The sequence below is a fragment of the Ptychodera flava genome, chromosome 6 (assembly GCF_041260155.1).
Source record: "Ptychodera flava strain L36383 chromosome 6, AS_Pfla_20210202, whole genome shotgun sequence".
NCBI classification, from domain to species: Eukaryota; Metazoa; Hemichordata; class Enteropneusta; family Ptychoderidae; genus Ptychodera; species Ptychodera flava.
The window spans coordinates 13,372,238-13,395,899 of NC_091933.1; the positions used below are offsets into that span (position 1 = coordinate 13,372,238).

The 23,662-nt window shown below is 41.9% G+C and overlaps 1 protein-coding gene across 1 annotated transcript; it reads right to left on the minus strand.

Moving 5' to 3' along the window:
- Positions 1–1,386: 1,386 nt before the first annotated feature.
- On the minus strand, positions 1,387–23,317 carry LOC139134882 (calcium-activated chloride channel regulator 1-like). The gene is made up of 11 exons (XM_070701960.1): positions 22,939–23,317; positions 16,474–16,768; positions 11,841–12,130; positions 10,797–11,048; positions 10,314–10,538; positions 9,134–9,439; positions 8,404–8,634; positions 7,552–7,831; positions 7,089–7,250; positions 4,649–4,867; positions 1,387–4,265 (listed from the first exon to the last, which is right to left on the minus strand). The coding sequence occupies exons 1-11, from the start codon at positions 23,104–23,106 to the stop codon at positions 3,763–3,765; spliced, it is 2,931 nt and encodes a 976-aa protein (XP_070558061.1). The 5' UTR covers positions 23,107–23,317; the 3' UTR covers positions 1,387–3,762.
- Positions 23,318–23,662: the final 345 nt, after the last annotated feature.

The following is a 23,662-nucleotide window of genomic DNA, read 5'->3' on the forward strand; positions in this document are numbered from 1 at the left end:
TAATGAAATAATAATTTCATTTCCCGCCCGGCGGCTGTAAATTGTTGATGGCCTCGCAGACGAGACGAGATACCATCTTGCCATCAGTTGGCAAACAAGTCTTATCACCAAATCGTGGCCTCGTACGCAGGGTAACGAGATATTTAAGAAATGAACGTATCATCATAACAAGCATGAGATAGCATCTGATTCAGTAGAAGTAAGCGACATCGCCATTTTAATTTAGAATGTTAAAATAATGGGAATATGTAGGCTGGGTTTATCAAGACCATCAAAGGCTTGACTTTGCTTCACATCGTGACAAGATGGAGATCGAATAAGGGCACGTGGATGAGAAACCATTTTCGGTGATCGCATGACTTCTGTGATAGCACCATTCCTTCAAATACCCCGGGCTACAGTATACACACTTCGATGTAACACACCATCGCTCAGCAGTGGTGATAGGTTCTTCAACTGTACGCCCTCTCCCTCTCCGCCCCATCCCACTCAGGTCACGACGGACCTCCAAAGCCAAGTCAGGTGAAAAGAAATCGATGGCTTTCCAAGGCATCTCAGGGAACCTTGACTGACGGGTGGGTGGGTGGACGGAATTCACCGATCATACTTTTAATTATTCTGTCTCATCACCGTACCTTTCATAGAAAGGAGGGGAACTACTTTCCATGTGGCATAAAATCACTAACACTGTACGTTCTCCTGTGGTCCTTGTGATTTTCACATATGTAGTGAACATACAAAGCGAAAGCTTTGACGTATTTACCGATTGTCATCTTTGTTGACCACATTTCTGATCGAAGACTTTTGCATAACACAACTTAAACAAGGAAAGTGATTGAATTTTTTTTTCAGAAAATAAACATTGCCTGATATATATGAAGAGCGGTGATGATGAATGGGGTAGTTCACTAGAAATGCAAAATATAACGACGTTTGGGACTTGTTGCTACATGACAATCCTGCGACAGACAACCATTTAAGTGACATTTGAAAGACATATTGGAAACCCGTTTGGTGATCGTGGGCCTAGACCAATGTCGTCATTGATGGCGTTTTTCCCCTGGTAAAAGTTCCCTCTATTGAAAGCGACCTGGCAAGAGAAACAATATTCCATTATATATTGTATTTTTATGAATACGAAGTCACCATGGTCTATTGTCATCTTTATTGTGGTATTGTGTATGTTGAACAAAATACTTTGGTTTGGCCTTAGCAGTCTACTTTTATAAGTAAGTCATGTAGATTTCAGCACGTCATAAATTGTAAGCATAACGCAGTGTTGAAGTCCATGGCAGGTTGCATCATGTGTGACTCAAACGAAATCGGCAGCTGGTCATGTAAACTGCACAGATTCACTACAAAAGACTGCAAAATTCGACAATACCGTGATTTTCTGCATTTTATTGAAAAATCAATTGTCGGCATACAAATTTGAATGTTTAATGATAAGACTTAAGTGTACAAAAATTGTAACCGTGCTGCTTTTGGGTGATGGGCGAGGAAAAAAAACACTGCCCTCTGCCTGCAGATAGGCAATGTTTCCTTTAACCTTGTCACAGTGAAAATACAAGTGTAGCTTAAGCAATAACAATATTACTGAAGATCCTTCAGCCAAGCCTTGGAAGCGAGTGTGAGTGCTGGGCTGTGTCGTAAAAAGTACAAAAACCAAAGAAAACTACTCTTTCTGTTAAAAATTGTCGATAAATTGTACAACGCACCAAGTGCATAAAATACAAATACGTAATATTAACTTAATGTGCCATCACCATGGAAAGTTACACAGGCATTTTGAAGAAAATGATCTCAAAGATTTCTTGTTATGTCAAAAAATAAATAACAAAGCTTGTCTAAAGGTGATAAGAACAGTTTTATCTTTAGGGCCTACATCATATTAGTGCCATTACAAGTGACTTGAAATATTATCAAAATGAAGGAAATGTTCAAGAGAAAACGATGACGAAGAGGGAGATGAGTGAACTGATGGCAGAAGGCAATTATATTACAGGCAACTTATGGTTAGAGTAAATTTTGGGGCATCATCTATTCCTATGATTGGTGGGTAAAAAAAGTTCACGCATATATATAAATATTAATAACTGCTAAACAGCAAAGAGTCTGGACTGACACATCGCACCTCTGTGTGCCATCGTTCCTCAAGCGAATAACCTGGTTTGTCTTCTGGCAAATAATGCGGTGCATGCAACACTCAGAATAAATAAAAAAATAACTGGCTGATCCACGTTTAGGAAGTGTTTGTCACGTCTTCTATGAAAGAGATCGTTCCGTCCTTTCCTTGCCAGTGGTACCTCGTCTCTTTCGCCGCGCTCAAAGCGAAACAGTTAGTGGAACCTTGGCGTGATCTATAAACAGACAGCGGCAACACACGGTGCTGTTTTGCCAGCAAAAGGAAGCACAGTGGGAAATAAAGCGTTAGCGTATGGCGACAATTTAAAGGCGTTATTTTTACAGCGTGCTGGAAACAAAGACGAATGCGTCCTAAATAGGACACGCGGTGCCTTTCCTAGAGCTGTATCACACAAAAGAAGCTTGCAGCGACGACTCCAAAAGTGATATTTTAACCTCACATTCAAAACATGAATTAGATATCCGATGGACTGCAAAGTAGAAATAAATGTATCTTTCCCTTAGAGTTGTTAATATTCCTGCAGGTTCAGCAAATGCGCATTTCCTCGATATGCAAAATGATGTCATGGTGACATTAGTGGATGAGTTTTTGCATAGACACTCAAATAAAACTTTTGGAGGGTCTATAGTTTTTACAACTTTGACTAATTCATATCTCAGACACATGGCGTCCATTGCTTTTAATACGGCACGTGTTGAACATGTAAGCATAAATACTTTACAAAGTGCAAGAGTGTCACCGAAAGATAAGAATTTGAGATGAAATATTTACAACAGTGCATCTTTCTAAAAGAGGATAGATAATCGTATGACGATGTTTTTAAAAAATTCAGAGGCCGATAATCTGGCGAGGCTGGCGGAGAAAGCGCGGGCTACTTTCCTATGCCGTTTGCATTACGGGCAATGAAGTTTTGATATCGCTGTGAGTTAAAGAACGGTTCCACATCGCCGAGCGATCTGGGTTTGGAGTTAACCATTAACAGGGTAAAGCTATTCCAACATAGGGCCAGGGCCTGGAATTATGTTGGGTGTTACTGTATGCAGGAATTCGCAATGTTCTGAAAAGTTAGAACTCGTTCTTGAAGAAAGTGCTCCTATGATCATATACAGATGGGTCAACGGCTCGTTTTAAGACTAACTGAGATGTTGCTAGCGCTTTTACTGGCAATTGTCTACGGTGAGACTGATTGTTGTTTCTTTTGTACGTTCCTCTTTACTACATCTTTCCAGTGTAGTTTGATTTGCCTTTTTATTCGTCAAAAAAGACACTAAACTTAAGTGTATAGTCGGTACATGTAGGTCACATTGCCCTTGCAAGTCGCAGAGTAACCTTAATAGAGCGCGGCAGTTAAAACATGTCGTGAAAGCCTACGATCCCGTCGAAAATAGTTGGCCAACTGCGATTGATGTAATTAAAACAAGCACTTTGATTGACACGGACAAGTTGTATATCCATCAAATGCAAGAGCCATTCACAGAATGACACTCTTTTTTTTACAGTAGCACTACACTAACACTCTAAACACTCTACCACTGCGTTAAGGGTTCTAAGCTATTTGCTTTTTTGTTACATAAATTAGCTTTGCACATTTCCGATTGTCTGAGTTGTGTTCACTTTTAGACCAGCACTTTAAAACCTCCAACTGGCTTCTTTTTCTCGGACTCGGCTTTCTTCGTTTGACCACTGTCGGAGGTGGCTACCTCGGAATACTGTTTCATCGAGGAGTTGCCGGCGTCCTTAGGCCGCGATCGCCGCCTCAAGATCACAACCGCGATGACGATGACGAAAACAACCAGCAGAACCAACAAAACAACGACGCAGGCAATGATGATGATTGTCGTATTGTCCTCCTGGGCATCGTAGAATGTTGCTATGGCGACGTTCGAAGTATCTCCGGAGGCCCCTGCGTCGTCAATGGCTCGAATAGCGAATGCCAGTCGATTAGTGGTGATATTTGAGCCGGCCGCCAGCATCACGGTGATCTTTTCTCTGGATCCCGCCGGCAACGGTTGAGTCAAGCTACCTTCAATGACGGACGGCTCTTTTAATTGATGGGCTTGCTCGTAACTGTCGTACAAAACGTCGACTGAGTCGCTGACACGGAGGTCGTATTTGGTTGCTGAAGGAGAAATGAACAAAAATTAACAACAACAAATAATACGTATGTAAAAAGCATTGTATTGAATATAAGTGACTGAAGTCACCGCCAATGCTTTATGTGTCATTCCGTCTTTTCACTAGAACGATTAAATTCTTCCCCATCAAATGCTACACAAAAAGACTAAGTGAAGACCGCGTGTCTTTCTCTTATAAATGCAAGTAAACATTGCTCAATTAGGACCAGAAACCGCCGATAGAATTGCGGAACATCAATGATAAAAACCGACCAAACCTCGACTGTTCACAGTTTGCCGAAACCACTTAAGTTCGCATTCATAAGAAGTTGATTGGCGGGACCAATCATGAAAAAACTCGGATATGAAGAGTTTTTCATTAATTTACCTGTCCCTTGATCGAAATCGTCTCCTGGGGCGATCCATTGCAAAGTCACTGCCCTGTTCTCGAAAGACGTGAACACCACTTCCAGGTCTATGATCCGTGCCGGGGCGTACATATCGGACTGTGCCATCTCTTCGTTGTAGTTGGCCACCTCGAACGTACCCGCACTGGTGGCGCGGTTGAAGAGTTCCGCTTGTTCGTAACTCGGTTTCGAAGTTGTTCCTGGAGGAAATCACAAGGGGGAAAAGATTAAGTTTGCTTTCGTTCTCCCGACGCCCCCCCCCCCCCTCCCAAGGCATTGCAGAGTAATTAAAGTAACCGACCACTCATTTTCAAGAGTTATATGGCGAACGGATGACGTTGGCTCATGTTCTTCGGAGATCGCTACTACTAGGAATAAAACCCACTGTCTCATTGAGAATGTCAAAAAACGGTCGGAGAAAGGGCTAAGTGACATCATTGATATTTCAAAGGTATTATGCCTAGCAGAGCTACTACGGTCAAGTCAACCACAATCTTCAGTGCATTGCCAATCTTGTCGTATGTGCTGTGGGGCACAGTATTTGCAACATCGTATCGAATGCAACATTTCATAGTAATACGCCTTCGTAGTATATGACCCATCGCCGCAGATTTTATTTCTCTTGGTGAACGAAATAACACAAGGCGGGCAACGTTCGCCACAACGGTAAAACCTGTTCGATGCATGGCGAAGTTGACGACCGGATTTCAGATATGCGCAATATCATCTTATAACGAGAAAGGGGCATTTACGGTAGAATGTGCCTCGGGGACAGATATTCAGACTCTCAAACTTTTAACAATTCGGTTTTTTGGTCTACCAATTACAACGCTTTTCAGAATTAGAGCGCGAAGCCACTGCAGTGAACTGCAATAAAACTGCTTACATTAATTAGTTTCAGCTGTAGCCAGCTGGCAAAGTCGACAACATTGTATGTCCCATGCAGACAGTTTGTCTGGGGAAGTTGAAATAAAAAAGATTTGTACATGGACCAGTGCATGGTAATGTTACATTGTATCTTAATCTTGAACACAGGGTGCCAATCGTAAACTCTCATTTACAACTCGAGCCTCAGACAGAGCTAGTTTCGCCTTTGTACACGCAGACTTTTTGGTCTTTATCAAGTAGCCTTGTTCAACACCAAAGTGGCCACGGCTACAGCTGAAACTAATTAGTGTAAGCAGTTTTATTGCAGTTCACTGCAGTGGCTTCGCGCTCTAATTCTGAAAAGGGTTGTATTGGGGCTTACTTTCACTTGAACTTCTTGGAGTACGTTAGATTGTAATCGGTATAGCTTTGTGAAAATCGTGAATTTAATATTTCCCGTTGGAAACAACACACCGGGGATTGTGGCCATTTTGAATTTAAAATATCGGTTTAACTTAGTATTGAGTAATTTGTTGCTCTTTCACACAATTTTTGACGGTGAGCTCCCCTGAAGAAAATTTTGAGCAAAAGATTAAATCTTTCATTTCCTAGGTGCGAATTACTTTCAGGCCTGAAGTGAGCACGCACATATTGTCCACGGTTTGGAAAGAGTTACATGATGGATGCGAAACTATGTATATAGTTGGAGTTGAAAAAAAACAGGTACAAAGTTTTCTACTGTACCAGGTATTGATAACAAGTGTGGAAAATATGAATCAAATGTGAAAAAGACATATCACCTAAAAATCGAAAATACAATATTGCATACTAGGCGAATTTCAATAATTAAACTCTAGATATCATATTCAACTATCGATCGCAATAGGGACAGCTATGCAATGTCGAATTCTTTCTCACCTCCGTTTGATAAACCGCTTCCTACGAAGAACTTTCGACGTTTTACAAAAACTATTCCAATACAATGGCGTCCTACTGACACTGGTTCAAGAATCTGTACATGCATACTCGGCATGAAATTACAGCCGTGCCTATAAGGTTATATTTTCATGAAACAAGTTGCCTATCATTTCTCGTAGCAGTTTTAAACGATGGCAGGCTCCGTTAAGGTGAAAATGTACATGGAGGCCAGTGATCTCAACTCGGAATGATGGCTCTAAGATTAGATTCATTTCAATATTCGATATTTGAAAAAAAGAGAATTCAGTGAATAGAGTACACACAGGGCTGACATTATCAAGAGTATCTCTGTACTACAACGGTCAACATGTCACAATGCTGGCTGATATGCATTATCGAGTTGCAATACGAAATTCACCAAATGCTCGTAATATTTCAACCACCCCGGGATACAGTGTCAAGGACTTTTAGCACACGGGTAATGTGGGGTGAACCGCGATATGAGGTACAACCGTGGGTCACCTTCATTACGGGACATGCTGTGTTACAAGATGCCACATTCACCTGCATCATTTCTCTTTTAAAAAGTACCATTGCACCGCAGTTAATCTCAACGTGATTACGCGGACAACTCACCGGGCCTGAAAGGGAATGCACCGCCGCCGACCTTGCCAGATTTTCGCACCTGCGCAGAGCCGTCTGTGTTTTCAACTTTTATTTGAACGCTGTATCGTCCGTTTCCGGTGATATTCACAAAGTAGGCGGAATATACGCCATCGTTCCTTGTAATGTCGGCACCTGCGGAGGCAAAAGCAACACAAGCGAGGGTTAGCTGTAAATTATTAATTATTTGAAAAGTGTAAGCGTAATAACTAATTTGACAGTTCAAAAGTGATTAATATATTAAAAACTATTAATTCTGCTGCCAGTGTTCATCTTATCCAGACGTGTACGTAACACAGAGTATCTCTCTCTCTCTCTCTCTCTCTCTCTCTCTCTCTCTCTCTCTCTCTCTGACTGACCAAACTGTCGCTATTTTGCTAGTGCGCCCTCTAGAGGTTTATATGAATAGTCACCCAGGGACAGAGTAAAAAGTTACCTGCTCCGTTATCGAGAAGCCTTAACCTTGTTACTCTATTGCTTCCTTGGTCGACGATGGCGAAAACTTCGGCGTTGACAACAGGGCTGTGTCCTTTTGTCGCCTTAGCGTATACGATCATGTAAGAAGTTCCTGCCCTGAAGTCAACCTTGGGCGAACTGAGATACGATGTCACCACTATCGGCTGTGCGTCTTCGGTCACACGTCTAGATTCGGTGCCTATGTTGATCACCTGGCCTTCGTTCGAGGGATTGGTAATGACATAGGTCCACTTGCCACTCTAAATTGGAGAATACGAACAGGAATTTATAAACAAATTTCAATCGACAGAAAGCCGTAGTCGTACTCCAATAACACATGCAGAATAGTAAAAATAAACAATCAGTGATTTAAAAATAATACTAGTGATCACATGAAGACGGCGATTGCAGCTGTCGAATGCAGTGACGGGCTGTTGACCAATATCGACAACAGCTCACCTGCTACTTCATCGCTGCCATCATGATATCTTCAGAACCTCTCCTGATTTTTGGCATGATATCCAAACAGACCCTTTAGAAAAACTGGGTATCATACAAAAAGATAGTAAAGCTTCTAGACACCAAAATACATGTAAAACAACAGATCTACACATTTGTAAAACCCCTACCCTCTTTCCTCCGAAAAAAATGGTGGTGCTAAAAATATGAAGCACAGTAGGAGTTAGCTGGTGAAGTCGGAAATATTGAACTAAAATATACTTTCATGTCGGTGTGCTTTAAGTTGAAAAGCTTTATAGTGTGCAGTGTACAAGTTGTGGTTAGCTCACTTGCCTGTACGAATAAAGAGATACAAGACCTAAAGTGAACGTACCATTGCCGTGTCTGGAATAGCGATTGAGATCATTTTCAACGCCTCGTCGACTTTGTACATATCGGTGTTCGTCTTGTTGGTGACTGAGCCGTCCGGTCCTGTTAGCACGACGTCCACTTTGTTGCGTCTCCACGTGAATCCGAAAACCGTGGAATTGCCGAGCGACGAGTCTATGAAGACTGAACCACTGATCGAACTCTGACTGGGAATATCTGTTGCTGCACTAGCCAACTGTTAAAAAGAGGGTTAAAGGTTAGGGAGAGAGCAGCGCACTCTAAGATACAGCGGTTGGTGACCCTTCCGTCTGAGAACACGTAAAACAAACATTTGATTCATTGCTAACGCGAAAAGGATCTTCTCAAAGTTTATATAGTACAAGTACAATGTTTCCACATAGACAGTGGTGCGGACCCACTCTACACGGTATAAGCCACCTTGTGTTTCCTTTTTATTTGGATTACAGTTTTTTTCCCATTTGATCGAATTCGCAAGTATCTCTATAATGAGTGTGTTTCATTGAAATATCAGTTTACTCATAGCAAGTTAGAAACAGAGATAATAAAACAGACGTTGTCACAGCTATGAAATTAGGCTCTGTTTTGGTACCAATGCGCACGGAATTCAGAAGATACTTCACAACCCCTTCATTCACAGAAGAAAAAAATGTTTAGGTGGTCCTGCAGCGCCCTCTCGAGGCGGATATGATGTCAAGGGTGGCCAGAGGAATTACCTGGATAGGCAATGCGTTGGCCGTGGCTTCCTCTGGTCTTTTTGTCACTGTTGATGTAAACGCATTGTAGAGTGATGAAGTGTCGTCGGAACCGCTGAAGAAGTACGACATTCCCCCGGTGTCCGAAGCCAGCGACTCCAACTGCCTGTCCGCATCGTCGCTGAACGCCACAGTGTCGATAATAACGCCGGCTTCGTCGATCTCTTTCCGGACGTCTCTGATAAGCGGACCACGGTTCTCCCCGCCGTCGGACACAAGAAGAATGTATCCGCCTGTGGGGTCTCCATCTAGGCCGGACGAAAGTACCTGGACCGGGTTAAAAAGCGCAGTAATATACTCGTGAGGATACAATATCTTTTACACAATTAAAAAGACGCGGCGACGTAATGACGACAGCAATGGCTGGACAAGGCAAAGGGCCATCATAAGACACTGTATGCATGTTACAGACTCAAAATCCTATGTGGTTAGCCTCTCCGAGTCAAAAAGTTAGTGATGTCGCTTATTTTATCTGCTTGAGGAACAAGCCGATCTGCAGAAAAATGTCTCTTCTATAATATTTCAAAGTAGAAAGGCCCCCGTAAAATATTTCAACGTTCTGCGTAATATCCTCACTATGGGCTGCGAATACTTTATTCCAACAACACTAAAAAGTAAGTAATTTGTTTCATTTATATTAAATAAACTAAATTGAAAATAATTGATAATTTGTTAAGAGGAGTTACACACTATTAAACGAGCGATGACTCTGTGGAAGACTGTAAATTTCGCTTTTGAAAGCTGACCATATCAGCTGACCATATCAGCTGATCATATCCTTTAGGCCCATACCTGTCCTAAAGTACTTATAGTAGTTACAATGTCCAGTGTATAACCTTTATAACCTTTATTAACTTTATTAACGTTTGATGTGTCAAGGAGATAATTTAGACCGTCTGACTATCTCGCTCAGAGAGAGAGAGAGAGAAGAGAGAGAGAGAGAGAGAGAGAGAGAGAGAGAGAGAGATAATGAGTCGTCGGTTGACGTTTTTTCACAGTCTGGCTAATATGTTTAGAAACAGTACTATACAACTTATAATATGGCGAATAAGCCTGCTAAGGAACAATGACGGCAATCAGCGTGAGATAGTACCACATGTTAGGGGGCAGCATTGCTGACGCAGCTAGAGATGGTCCTCACCTCTATGCCCTTTCGAATACCACCTCCGATACTCGTCCAACCCTCGGCGACTTTCGGTAGACTCGAAACGAGCGCCTCTCGCGAATTACTTCCACTGATGAGCCTCAACTGTGACAGTATTTCGGCTGTTCCTCTAAATTCAACGATTCCCACATAACTGCCGTCGTCAATGGTGTTTCGTAGATACTTGGTGCAAACTTGCAGTAGCTTGGTTAACGGTTCACCCTTATGGAAAAAAGTAAGAAAGCGATGACGGAAAAACATAACAACAAACGTTGGATTAATATTTGCAACCAATCGCGACGACGGGATGAGATGGAGCAGTCACCTGTAGAGCGCCGCCAACGACGCACCTTTTAAAAACTCTTCAACTTCGTTCTGACAGGTAACCTCAGGTCAAAGTGGATGCCAAGAAAAGGAGCTTCTTTCATGCCGTTCAGGTAAAATTGTGGACCCTAGCAATGGCGATCTTATTTTTCTTACCTCCATGCTTCCAGAGACATCAAGAACTAGCACGACCCTTCTTTCCCGCCTTTGCACCAGACGAAAGTTAGGAACGGTAGTCACGATTTTGTTGTCGTCGATTGGAGGATTGCTGTTGCCCGCGAAGTCCTGTGTCGTCAGTATGACATCCAGGGTGCTTTTTCCACCGCAGAGGTTGTTTTGTTTGTTGGGGGCGTCCCGGTTGTGAAGACCACTTGGATCACTGGCATTACTGTGACACCAAGTTGTGACCTGTAGGGAATTCGAAGAGGCACTGAGTTGTGTTTTCATAACGCTGTAACGCACTATCCATGAAATCGTTCTGTTATTTCACCAGGATTGAGGTTTCCCTTTCGCATACACTATATTATAGGCACCCACATACCGTTGTGCCAAGTGCAACCTGTACCGGTTCCATGATTTCCAAAGTTTTGCACAGCCGAAAGGAACCTCAATCCTGATGAAATACCAAAATGATTTGATTGATCTTAATGGTCCATAGTTACGACATTTTTATTAAATTGCCTTTAAGATTATATGTCTCTCGTAATGAAATCATAATAAAAATTGACTTTGACTTTAAAACACTTAACTGTACGTTGCGTTTGGCGCCACAGGAGTACACATGTCCTGTTTTACTGTCAGGATCAGTCGATTGAAATACTGAAATTTAATAGTTTCCTCCTCGGTGCGAACAGCATAGTGTAATCCAGAGTTTAATTGTAAGTTAAATTCTCTTCTGTCTGATCGGCCAAGGACCTTCACCCAACCCTCAACGTCTACTAAAATTCATTCTGATGCCAGTGAGGATCAAGAATCAGCGCCCCATTTACTGTGGCATCAATTTGTTGCGGAAATCACAAAACTTCTATCTCTAGCCGTCCGATCTCCACAACTCAATACGGATTATATTCAGAAAAAGAAATCAAGATTTTTTTTTCTTCTTTGAAAGTGCCTTGCCTAGACCACTTCCTGCGTACACAAGCTGGGCATCCAGGGAAGAGAAAAAAACGGGTGGCACTGATGTCATCATGTGTGACTTACCGGGTCAAGATACTGGGCAAACATGATGGATGCCGAGGCTGTCTGACCCTCGAGATTAGGGAAAAATATGCAGCCATCAACAGGCAGACCGGTTCTCGGATTGATCGCGCACTGAGTGAAGGTCTCGGCGTCCCTGTTTACTCCAGCTATCTCCAAGGAACACCTTGTACCCTGCAACCGTTCGCGCCTATCCAGGTAGAACGGTTCTACACCAGGGTCGTCGTATGTTGTGAAGTATTCATCAAACAGTCCATAACGCAGGTGACCCCACTCATGGACCAGCAATCGACCTGCACATTCAGTGAGAGAAAACATTATGAATAGTGGTTAATCAAACTTTCTTTCATTGGAAAATTGTAATCATAAGATGAATGCACAAGCAAGTAAGACCAGGTTCAATACTATATAAGTGTTTTGGAGATTTGGTCCCTTTTCATTACGCACCGAATATATGTGATCTATAGATCGATAGATTAATAGATGGATAGCTAGACAGATAGATACGTACATACGTACGTACATACATACAAACATATATACATACATGCATACATTCATACATACATACATACAGACAGACAGACAGGCAGACAGACGGACAGATAGGTTTGATACATCCACTCTCAACCTATTCATTCCAACAGAATTACAGTTGTTCTCAGCCTCAAAATCAAGCACTGAATGACTGTTACAACGTTACTGTATTTAAAATCAAGTTTTCATCCGTCCATTTATTTATTCCTTTTTAATTTTTCGCTTTGTTTGCCTGTTTTGTTTGTTTGTTTACAGAAGCCCCGTTTTCATCGGTTAGGATTCAGCCAAAGATGATGGTAACATTATGTCGGACCGGAGATTGACCCACTTGGACCTTTGCCAAGGTCGCTATCGCACTGTAACCATTGTTGAATGAATCGAATCGACCTTTCGTCGACAGATTTGAGATTATTTCACCCATTTTCGCTCCATGAGCCTCCATCATAGTAAATGTAGGTTACCTGCCTTAAAGGCGGAGCCTCCCTTAAAAGGACGCCAAGCTATGGCGGCGTTCATTGTGTAAGTGGACACCAAACAGGCAACACACGGGCACACGCTCCAGAAAATGCCACTTTAGTTTTCCCCGGCCGCAAAAACACAGACAGACTGCCAAGCGGTCAGCGCAAAGTTGCTGCTGATCGAACTCTGTGGTTATGTTCAAGGTCTAATGCGACTGGAAGACAATTTTTTAGGAAATTCGAGCGTTTGTGGTGGGGAATCAATGACCGTTGGCGATTTGAACCGACCGTCAATCAAAAGCTTGCATAAACTCTGTTTGCAGGATTAGCAAAATGTGACAAAAGGTTGAGATCAGTTTGTGTAATTAATGTTATAAAAATCAACATCGTACTGGCCAAGTGTTTGACTAGGAGGAGAACTCTACTAATGCGAGAACCAGGGATTGAAAAGTGCGGCTTTAAAGGCATGTCTATGTCCTATTAATATTGGACCAATTGACAGAGATATTATGAAATGTGTACAGTCAGATTGAGTAGTCGAGTACGTGTTCAGCAAACGTCTTGGTTGCAAGTTATCCATGGAAGTAGAAGCGAACCTCCCATATTTAAATTCACTCAGACACTGAATTCATTCGAATTCACGTTGTTTTTCAGATAGATTTAAATATTCAAGTTACAACATACATCATATTCACCAGACCTCACCATATGCTTCTTATGAAATTCACATTAGGCTTACTAGCTCATCAAATATTTACACATTAAAGCCAATTAATGTCGAGGCGGTGGCATCGTTGATAGAGCTACCAAGGAGTGCTTGATTAATCTGATCATTACAGGTCAGTCTCAAGACGATGAATCACAGGTTACATACCCCAAGGCTCCACTAATAGCGGGCCCAGTGCGAGGACGTTTCCTCTGTAATGTATTGAGAAGGGGCATCGGCGTCAAGGGGTAAATTTGAAGTCTTCCTACTAGGTCTCATCATAGACTAGACAGTCCTCTACTTAGGCTGTATATGGCCTCATGATGTGGACTCACTTGGAAAAAAACCATGCATACCTCAGTTTTTGTACATCTCGCTAATATGAGGTACATTACCCATATAGTAACATTGCTGTCATTGCAAAATCATGTTAAACTGTAAGACATTAAATGTGCGTATATGCTTGATGATTAACAGGTGAATATTCCAGTTTGACTGTAGACTGACTTCCTGAGCCGATAATGATTCATGCAATGCGATTACGAACATATAAGCAAGGTGCAGACATTGTCCAATGATCAAATGAAATGGTAAGGGTAGGGTGACCTTGAATTCATGAGAGCGCCTTTTGTTTGCCTCCTCGGTGGGAACATGTAAATTGTTGATGCGGAACATTTTAGAGAGGAAACGGAGTTTCCTGTTTCATGAACCATTGGATAAATGCAACAGTGAATGATTGAAACCATGGCATTAAAAGGGCGCATGTTCTAGTTAACTGTATGGTTGAATTGAAAACAGACATTGTCTTGGAATTTTCGATGATGCACCAGAGCAAAGAGGTATGCCACGAACGAAGGATCGCATTTCACGTTTCCCTGTTTTTTGTAGACAATGAACGCCTCGGTCACATTCTCCAACATTTTTTTTTAATTTCACGGTACTGCATGTCTCTTGTTATGGTATTGTTTCACTAAGTTTACCTGGTAAATGAAAAGGCGCATGAAGTGTGACTGTAAACATTAGTCTGTTTCCATAGTTAAAAAAACCCCAACCGTTTATGAAGAAAGGTGTTGAAGGAAACCTATTCTCTATAAAACACGTTAAACGGACGAAATGTTTAGCAACTTAACCCTTGTCCACAGCTGATCGGGTCATATTAGCACCGGATTTTCCAATTTCCTTTGACCTTTGACACACATGTAGCAAGTAAGAAAAGATTTGGTCAAACTAAATATTGTGTGGCACTCCTTCCTGTGGGTATTCGAGCGTTGCTTATTGTCTTTCTAATGGGACCACCGCTGTTTCATATCTTAGCAGGCTTCCGGGAGGAAAACAATACATCCGTTGTCTTCACATAGATATTGGGTTGATAAAGATTTTGTTCTGTGGTTCGCAATGAACGTCGGGTTGTCTCGTTCTCGCAATCTTAAGTTTTATTTCCGCTCCACTTTCGCAAGACGCACGCAGCTGTTGCCTTTGAGATGCAAGCGGTTTACAACAATGCGTTGTCTTGCGCGCTGCAGTTACATTGGAAGCCGAACAGGCGGGCCTCCATAGCCGATATTGATCCTGAGATTCTTGCACTGATGTAACGGAATTTGAAAATTATTCTACTACTATTAGAAGGGATAATTTTTAGTGAATTGATTCAGGATAATGTAATGAAAGGTAGAATAAGGGGAAACTTTCGTTTTCGTTGTTTTTATACGCTGGGTTACTTTTTTTGCTCGGTGAATTGCACGAAAAAGAATAGGTGCGGAAATGGCAGTTACATTTCTATCGATACTGTATGAATCGCCCAGTGATTCAACTGTGTTTCCGGAACACTGGTTCCACTCTATAAAGAAAGCCCTGTCGCTGTAAAGAAAGACAGGAATACTGATTTCCCCCAATGTTCGTCGTAGGTTTGTGAGGGACACGAACAATACCAGGGCTTGGTCTGACAGTCAGCCCTGTCCACACAGAAAGAAAAGACTTCTATTTTCCCGCCCACAAAGTTACGTGTGAGCGCTGTAAGAGTGCTTTGCCCTCATTTGCCTTCGGGGCCATGAACTTGTGACACAGATCATAGGGGTATGTACAGATTCGCGATTTGACGCGCGCGTTGACAACTATTTTCTGGAGATTTCCCGTAGCTGTGACATTATGTGATATATCGACACTGAGGAGAGTTCCTAAGATCACTGACAAAGAAAGAGACACTGGATTAAGAAATCGTACGGATATCGCAAAATTACTCGGTTCCTGATAACTGTCAACCTTGGTCAGGAAGCCGTCGGCAAAGCAGGGGCTGGTTGTTCTGCTTACAATTTGGAGGAATGCAACACACCAAACAATGCGGTGCATGCAATCATTTACAGTAGCTGTGGCATCGTCTTTCAGGAATAGACCAGACTTTGGATGAGATGCGGATGGTCAAATACAGAAATGCACTTGCAGAGTAAAATTCGTCAGAACATTTGCCAGAGCTACATTTCGCAACAAAACATTCACATGACAGGAAAAGTAAAAAGTACGGAAGGCAAGAAAACACATGCAAGCTCGTACTGCTCTAGTGATCGGTTGTATTTCGTTTTAAATTTTGTACTAATAAGTACAACTAGTATCTAAGAGCTGTCTTAACTATTAGGCGTCATCGGAAACAACGAAATAAGTTAAAACACGAAACAGGTGTCTCAGTGTCCTAAATCTGATTACAGTTCCCACAAAGATTTAATTTTCCATCCCTTGCGCAGTTCTGTGTACACAAACAATACATTGCTTTACGGTGTTACCGTATCTGTACATATGACTGCTCTGAAATGAACATTTTAATAGAAACTGCTTCGGATGCATATTAATTTATCTTGCAGTTACCTAATTCGAGTCGGGCCCGGTGTATGGTGGCAAAAACTAAACTGGGTACAATGTCTACAGTCGGATTTGGATAGCTCACCTGCGGGTCCCCAGATGTACTCGCTGGTTTCCTCATCCAGGAGATACGACGGCGTGTAGTGAATGTACTCTCCTCTGACTCCGCATCCTCCAAGTTGTAAGGTGTAAGGATTGTTACCCCATGCCGGGTTGGGCTCATCCACAATGACGTGGGCACGCTCGAAGGACTCGTCCTTCGCCAGCGAGTACTCGGGCTTGCTCTCCCAGGTCTTGGGAATGAGGATGGTTACCTCTTTGAAGTAGGCTCGCCTCTTTGATGCTGTCAGCAGGAATTCTGACCCTTCGGTTAATACTGCCTGAAAATTTGATTACCATATTTTTGTTATTTTGGTGTTGTTCTTTTGAAAGACAAACGTAAAGCACGCAAATACACAAAACATATGCAAAATTAATATGTACATCTGGGGCATATAAGGTGACGCGAAAACAAGTAATCTGCACCTTAGTACAAAATCATTAAAACTCGCGACAAACACTTGTTCCTTCACTTTTTAGTGATTCGATTATAATATCCCTCATTTTATAAAACGTGCGCCAAGCCATCGTATGTGGAAATCCTTTTGCATGACCCCAACACGACCTTACATCATGGCGTCTCGGCTTGATACCGCTGTCACAGTAAACGCTCCGTAACAGCAAAATCTATGCTCACTGAATTCTGTATGGCATTGCAGAGATGGCAAAATGGAGATAACTTTGAACAGCAGAATATAATGCCCTGTACCATTTAATGAAATCTAGGATCTAGCTATCGTTTCAAACTCGAATCATAGAGGTACGACGCTACCTCAATGCTACACAGTGCTATCTCCGAGTTTCTTCATAACGAGGGCTAGATCCAAGCCTAGGGACTATGGAAACACTCCAACAATTAATTGTGTGTTTATATTTTTAGGGGAGAACCATTTGATTTCTGGGGGGGGATATGGAGGATTTTGAGAAAAAAAAATTTGTCACCAGGTGAGAGAGAAGAAAAAAAAAATTGATCCTGTCATGGCCTGAGAAAAAAAAAATTGTCATAACAGACAGAAGAGAAAAAAAAATTGTCACAATGCACCAGAAATAAGCAAAATTTGGAAACCTTATTCTCATGTATTCTTTGCCGGCGCGCCGCCATAGGCGGCCGCAAATGTTTTACCACAAGCAATTCTTATGTTTCTTTTCCCAGCACTTATGATAAAAGCATGCACTACATAGGTCTACTTTACACCTCAGTACACTCAATGTTTTCCTTCCCTTTTCTGACCCAAGAAATCATATTTCAGGATTTCTGTTGCAATATCTCAATGGCATAGGCACTATCTAAAGGGGACTATTTGACTTCTGTAATTGTGAAAATTTAAAACACAAGACAGAAGTCAATAAACTAGTGTTAAACCAATATATTATTTTCTCAATATAAATTTGTTAGAAAGATGTAGCTTGACAATGAAAAATTGAGGAACAACAATATAATGAAATACAATGTGTGAGCCTTGTTTTTTCTGACCACAAACACCGGATCGCAAACATACCATATTCAGGCTTTTCATTAGAAGCTGGCAGCTGGAGAAATGACACAAGAAGGTCACAGATTTTCCGTTCCTGTATATTCATTTGTCTTCAGTCTCTGGCAAACAGAACTGTTTTTCACACATTGTATTGTCATTGTTTGATTGTTGAATATTGTGACTCAAAACTGATCATGCAAAAAATGTAAAAAATATCAGTGTTCAATGTCATTTTCAAACAGTTTTACCGAGTGCAAAATAAACTGAAACTCCTCTCAGATTGCACCATTAAACACATCAATTTCTCAAATTCCCAATACGAGAGGGGGAACCCCCTCTCGTGCTCTCCCCCTTGGGGTATTCTGACAGTTTCACTTAGTTAAAAAAATTAAAAAACACCTCTCAGATTGCACCAGACTGCACCATTGCACACATCAATATCTTAAAAATTTCCATCCAAGATAGGGGAAAGCCCCTGTGACACTTCCCCCTAAGCCTCTCTCATGTTCTCCCCCTGTACTTTCAATTCTGTGCCCGGTCAGATATCCTAGTGAAAACCCTGTCATAATATCCATCCAAATTAAACATATACTATATAATTAGATACTGCGTGATCTTTTATATCTTTATTTTATTGTGACTTTGAATTTCATTTTGATGGGTTCACCTTTTTTGAATCATCATGAGATAACTGATGATAGTCTAGCAGGGTACATCAGGATTTGAAAGGTCTTTACTGTTGCTGTATTTTGTAAATTTTACAATTACATGTATTGGTATTAAACTTTTCTAAGTGGGGGATCAGTCAAAATTTCAATGTTAGAGAGGGAGGTTACTCAAATTCATCATGGTTGGCGGGGGGGGGGGGGGCCACTCGAAATTTCGGAGTTTCAGGCCGTAAATAATGACGGCTCCCTTTACAACGCATTACAAACTTGATGACCAATAAAAAAAAAATTTGCACTGCTACTCCATTTGAAAAAAAAAAATGATGCAGGTCTGACAGTGAAAAAAAAAAATTGCTGTCACTCTGACAGGAAAAAAAAATTTGCTTCCATACCCTTTTCCTCCATACCCCCCCCCCCCCAGAAATCAAATGGTTCTCCCCTTATTGCCTCAGGTCCCCGAGGTACTACAATGTGTCCAACTACTTCATTATTGCTATTCATTTCATTTGTTTGTGAGTGGTGAATTTCTAGACCTGTCTCACCTTGAAAGGATTATGGGGAAGCCATTGATGTCACAAAACATTCTGTTTGCCCGTGTCAATAAGATTCGTGCGTCAATGCAAACCATAGATCGTTTGATCCTGAGGCTCTGCGGCAACTTGTTGGTTTGTAGTGTGCTGTCTTGTTTAGGAGCTATGGATGTGTGCTTGGTGCATGTAAGATAGCTGACAGCAGAGGATGGTGAGCTAAACTCAAGCCCAGTGTGACCTGCCGTATTGTTTGAATGCTTGTCCGTGATACATAAATTGAACTGTTACACCGGAGTACGCAGCGTTTAGGGTAGTTACTGTACAAACGATGACCATTCATTTAGCTTGCAAGAGTTGAGAGCTCGATATAAACGGAAATCTAGTTTAGTCTATATGGTGTTTCTTTGGTTTTCTCTCTTCAACTTCATTTATGAAGAAAGGGGCATTTCATGGCGTTTGAGCAATTTTTTTTCAAACTATTGAAAATCGGCATCCTCGCTCCTTATCATCATATTGAAAAGTGTCCCATGACCAAAGGTGTTCACTGCATGAATTGCAGCACTTTTATCAAAGCTATTCAGAGGGAAGGGGAAAAGTGTCTGCACAATTTTATTCCAGTTATTTTACAATTTTACAATTTTATTTCAGACGGTAAAAAGACGAAAGGTTAACAATAAATTGATCGAATTCCACTTCGTCAGTGTTCACTTTCAATCAATATTATCTGTGATGGTCTGAAATATTCGTCTCTTTGTGTGCGAAATTTACGAAACATACATAACACTGTTAAAAGTTTCGGATGAGTTTCAGATATCATCCAGTGTGAATTTTTACTGCGTCGAAGTAAATAGAATTGTTTGACCCGCCCTCTGCAAAACAATGCAATGATGGCTATATGGGGACCCTACTAAATTTGGTTTATTGCCTCTCGAGTTTGGGAATTAATTTTCAACAACTTATTTTTTCCTCGCCTTCCGTTAAGCTAGCTGTTTGACTGTGATGAGTGCAGGTTTCATGACGGACGCTATGTGACAGCAGAGTTTGCGCACAGGGCATGAGTAAAACCGCTGCGGTGAAGTCAAAACCGTCATAACATATGAGAATATTGTGGATTTTTCCAACCGCAAAAGGACCAGATAGATTTTTGATTGGCACCGAATTGCAGCAGAGTCAGGAGTGAGTTTTAGGAGACAGTGAAACGAATGACATCACACATTTTAACCACAAATGTGAAGTCATCTACGTTTTTAGCATTGTCATGTATGTTCGGGCAGGGACCTTTCTTTGAGAGGACTGTGCCTTGCCGACCTAGCGAAGCTGTGAGTACCGGACGATGACCTTGGCTGTGCATAGTACAGCAGTACAGTGTATTTGCATGGAGGTGTAGTGGATAGTAAGATGCGAATCCTCTGAAGGACGCTATTCAAGTACGCAGCACTAATAGAGTATATTAGATCACTCTGCACAATTCTTGTCACCTGCGCACACAATGAGACTACTATTGAAACGCAGTCAAAAATGCTTTCAAGACTCTTGTTAATATTAACATACAAGTATTTAACCTTTTTACCAAGTTCCGTCTTAACGTGCCCTGCGTGGATACAGGGCAAAATAAAAAGGATCCCTGGTGCACCATCGAAAGAGGTTATTGACCTCTCAAACACAGTAACGGTGAGTGTATATCGCTGTCTCGTGACCCAAGACGTGATGATTTGGGCTTCTGCTGTAGGAAGAGATGCAGTACTAATGTTTTAATACCTTTATATCAACTTGAAGGAAGGGGACAAAAATGATGCCAAGATACAGGGCCACAATATGACAGGGAGGCAACATGGTGCGGACAGTGGGTGCAACCATTAGCTTCGAGGGGAGGGCAAGTACATCATTACATGCGCTGTACATCAAGGGAGAGGGGTGGTCAAAGTAGTAGAATATCTGTACAGCAGGAATTATTGCCATATTTTTTGCCGCTAGGGCTCGGCTCATCTCGGTTTATTTCAACGCAACCTTAACGTGTCGCCGTCGGTCAAAATTTGTTTGCACTCATCGTTTCACAAAACATTGATGATTTGCAACCTCTCTGACCCTGGATGTGTCAAAGGTCGAACAGCTTGAACAAAATGAACCTATTCGGTGTCTCCTTGTGATATTTTGTGTGTGTTTGCGAAGTCGATGGCCTCTCGATCATCATGACCCTCATAGCGGGAGCTTAGGGGCTGCCCGTTTTAATTTCGAATTTGCGACGATTAGTTCATCATAGGATATAATTGAAACCGCTATGCAGGGACTATGGGAAGATAAATTGACAAGATCACGCATCGTCTAACACCGCCCGTGATTTGATGTGCCTTTTAATTCGATTTTGTTGTGCGAGCTTTATTATTTCTGTAAATGCCTTGAGTTCCCTGCACCTTTGACGTTAGTAGCTATTCCCTAGTTTGACCTTGCCACAGGCACAACATGGGGTCGCTGGTGGGTCGCAACTAGATTATTTCAGTGACCCCACGAAACTGCATTCCGAGTGGCACAGTCTCCACGGTTAGCATCACAGAGGGCATAAACCGTAGATATTTTTTTCGAGCATGCATGATCGACCATGGAGGTAGGACGCTTACACTTGTATGTATTCTATGCACTATGGAGGAAGAAGACGTACACGTCCATGGCCTACTGTCCCTCCATGCACCTCTGGTCTGTTTATTTGTACATGTCACTGACGAAAACATTGTCAAATGCTTAGAGGGGCCTCTAATGGGGCCTCTAATGTGTAAAAACAGTTCCAGACATTTGTATTTTTGAATTGCAATTTCAATCCCTGAGAAAATACGACTACTTACGGGAAACCATAAGCTTATTTGTGATCATTATTTGCGCGGTAAAATTGCACCCCTGTGTTTCGACAGCGAGGTGATGGTACTTCACACTGCGCTGTTACATCGACCAGAAGAAAGTGCATTGTTTGCAATATTTGCAGTTCTTGCGTTGAACATACAGCATCTACGTGTAAACGGCCATACTCGGGTTTAATGATTACCATGCCAGAATTACTACACGGGGTCACTCGGTGAGTAGCTAGGGTCACTCTTTGATTAACTCGAGGACTGTGATACGCCATGGAGCTAATCGATACATGTAGTGTATAGCCTGTAATCAGCCTGTATGTTTTTGCATGATCCGTTTCTATCTCCATGGTTTTTCTAATGCGGTGCGTGTAAAAATAGCTCGTTGATATGGGCGCCGGAAACACGTTCACATTATGTCACTCACTGTGTTATCGTCAATATTGTCGTTTGCTTTTCTCAACAACACGTCATTGTAATGAAAGTATTGGATATGAATGTGTGGCCCATGCAGAAACGAAGGTACTTGTACTTATTCTATACATGTAAATCATAAATGAAGACAACATCGTCACTTCGCTGGTTAAATCACGTAAAAAAGTCGAAACAGCTACCAAGTTCAAAGTCGAACAGGATGCTAAGGATACATTTTGTGATCATACCATAACAGGACTGTAAGCGTGCAGTCCTGTCGGCCTTCCCGTCAATCTGTGTACAGTTACACATATGACATTAAGAGCACATTAATCTGGTACATATTACCCTCTGAAGTGCAATGGAAGGTATTGCAAGTTTGGGCCACAATTTAAAAGCATGGATGTGTTTGATACCTTCATGGTTTAAAGCAAGTACTGAAATCCATCCACTGACAGCCTTGGGCTTTAGACACTATTGAAAACCAACATGGCCTTGATAATAATTAAGCGTAATCTCCTCACCTTTATCCTCTCTATGATCGCCTCGTCTTCCGGTATATTGTTGTGTATCGCCACTAGTATACCACTATATTCACCATTCTGCAACGTAATGGGCGCCTTCGTCGTCAGCGACTTCTGGCCGAATACTCCGAGCAAGAGTATTAACACAGCGGTCCGTACCCTTCGCATGACTGTAGCTTAGCGGCACCACTGCTGCTACGACGAAACGTTTGTAAATGACTGTGTATTAGTGCTCGGCACTTGGCGGTTCTGTTTGCACACACTTCCTCAGTGTGCTTTGAACGAGAATCCCGTGTGTGTCAACAGACGCTGATTCACAGTGGACCGTGGGGGCGTTTATCACCCTACCTTTTTTGGTCATGTGTAGTCTGCTGTATTTGTCAGCTTTTGTCATGCAAATTTTATGTTTCATACCTCGCAGTGGCACATGGGAAATTCTACGGATGACGTAATTTACTCAGAAATCATATGATCCTTCGAGTCACACCGGTGCTCAGAACTCTCCGTTCACCAATGACACAAAAGGTTACATGCAACTGATCTTTGCTGGTGCAACTTTTCAAAGATGAAAGAAACCCTACAACTAAAATAATCGACGACCTTGACCAAAAGCTCTACCAAGAAATCATAAAGTTTATGTGGGACTATAAAAAGTTATGCCAACTTTGACAGACACAGTGAAGTACAACCCTAAACGTTCCGTGGAGGTACCGGGGGTCACGGA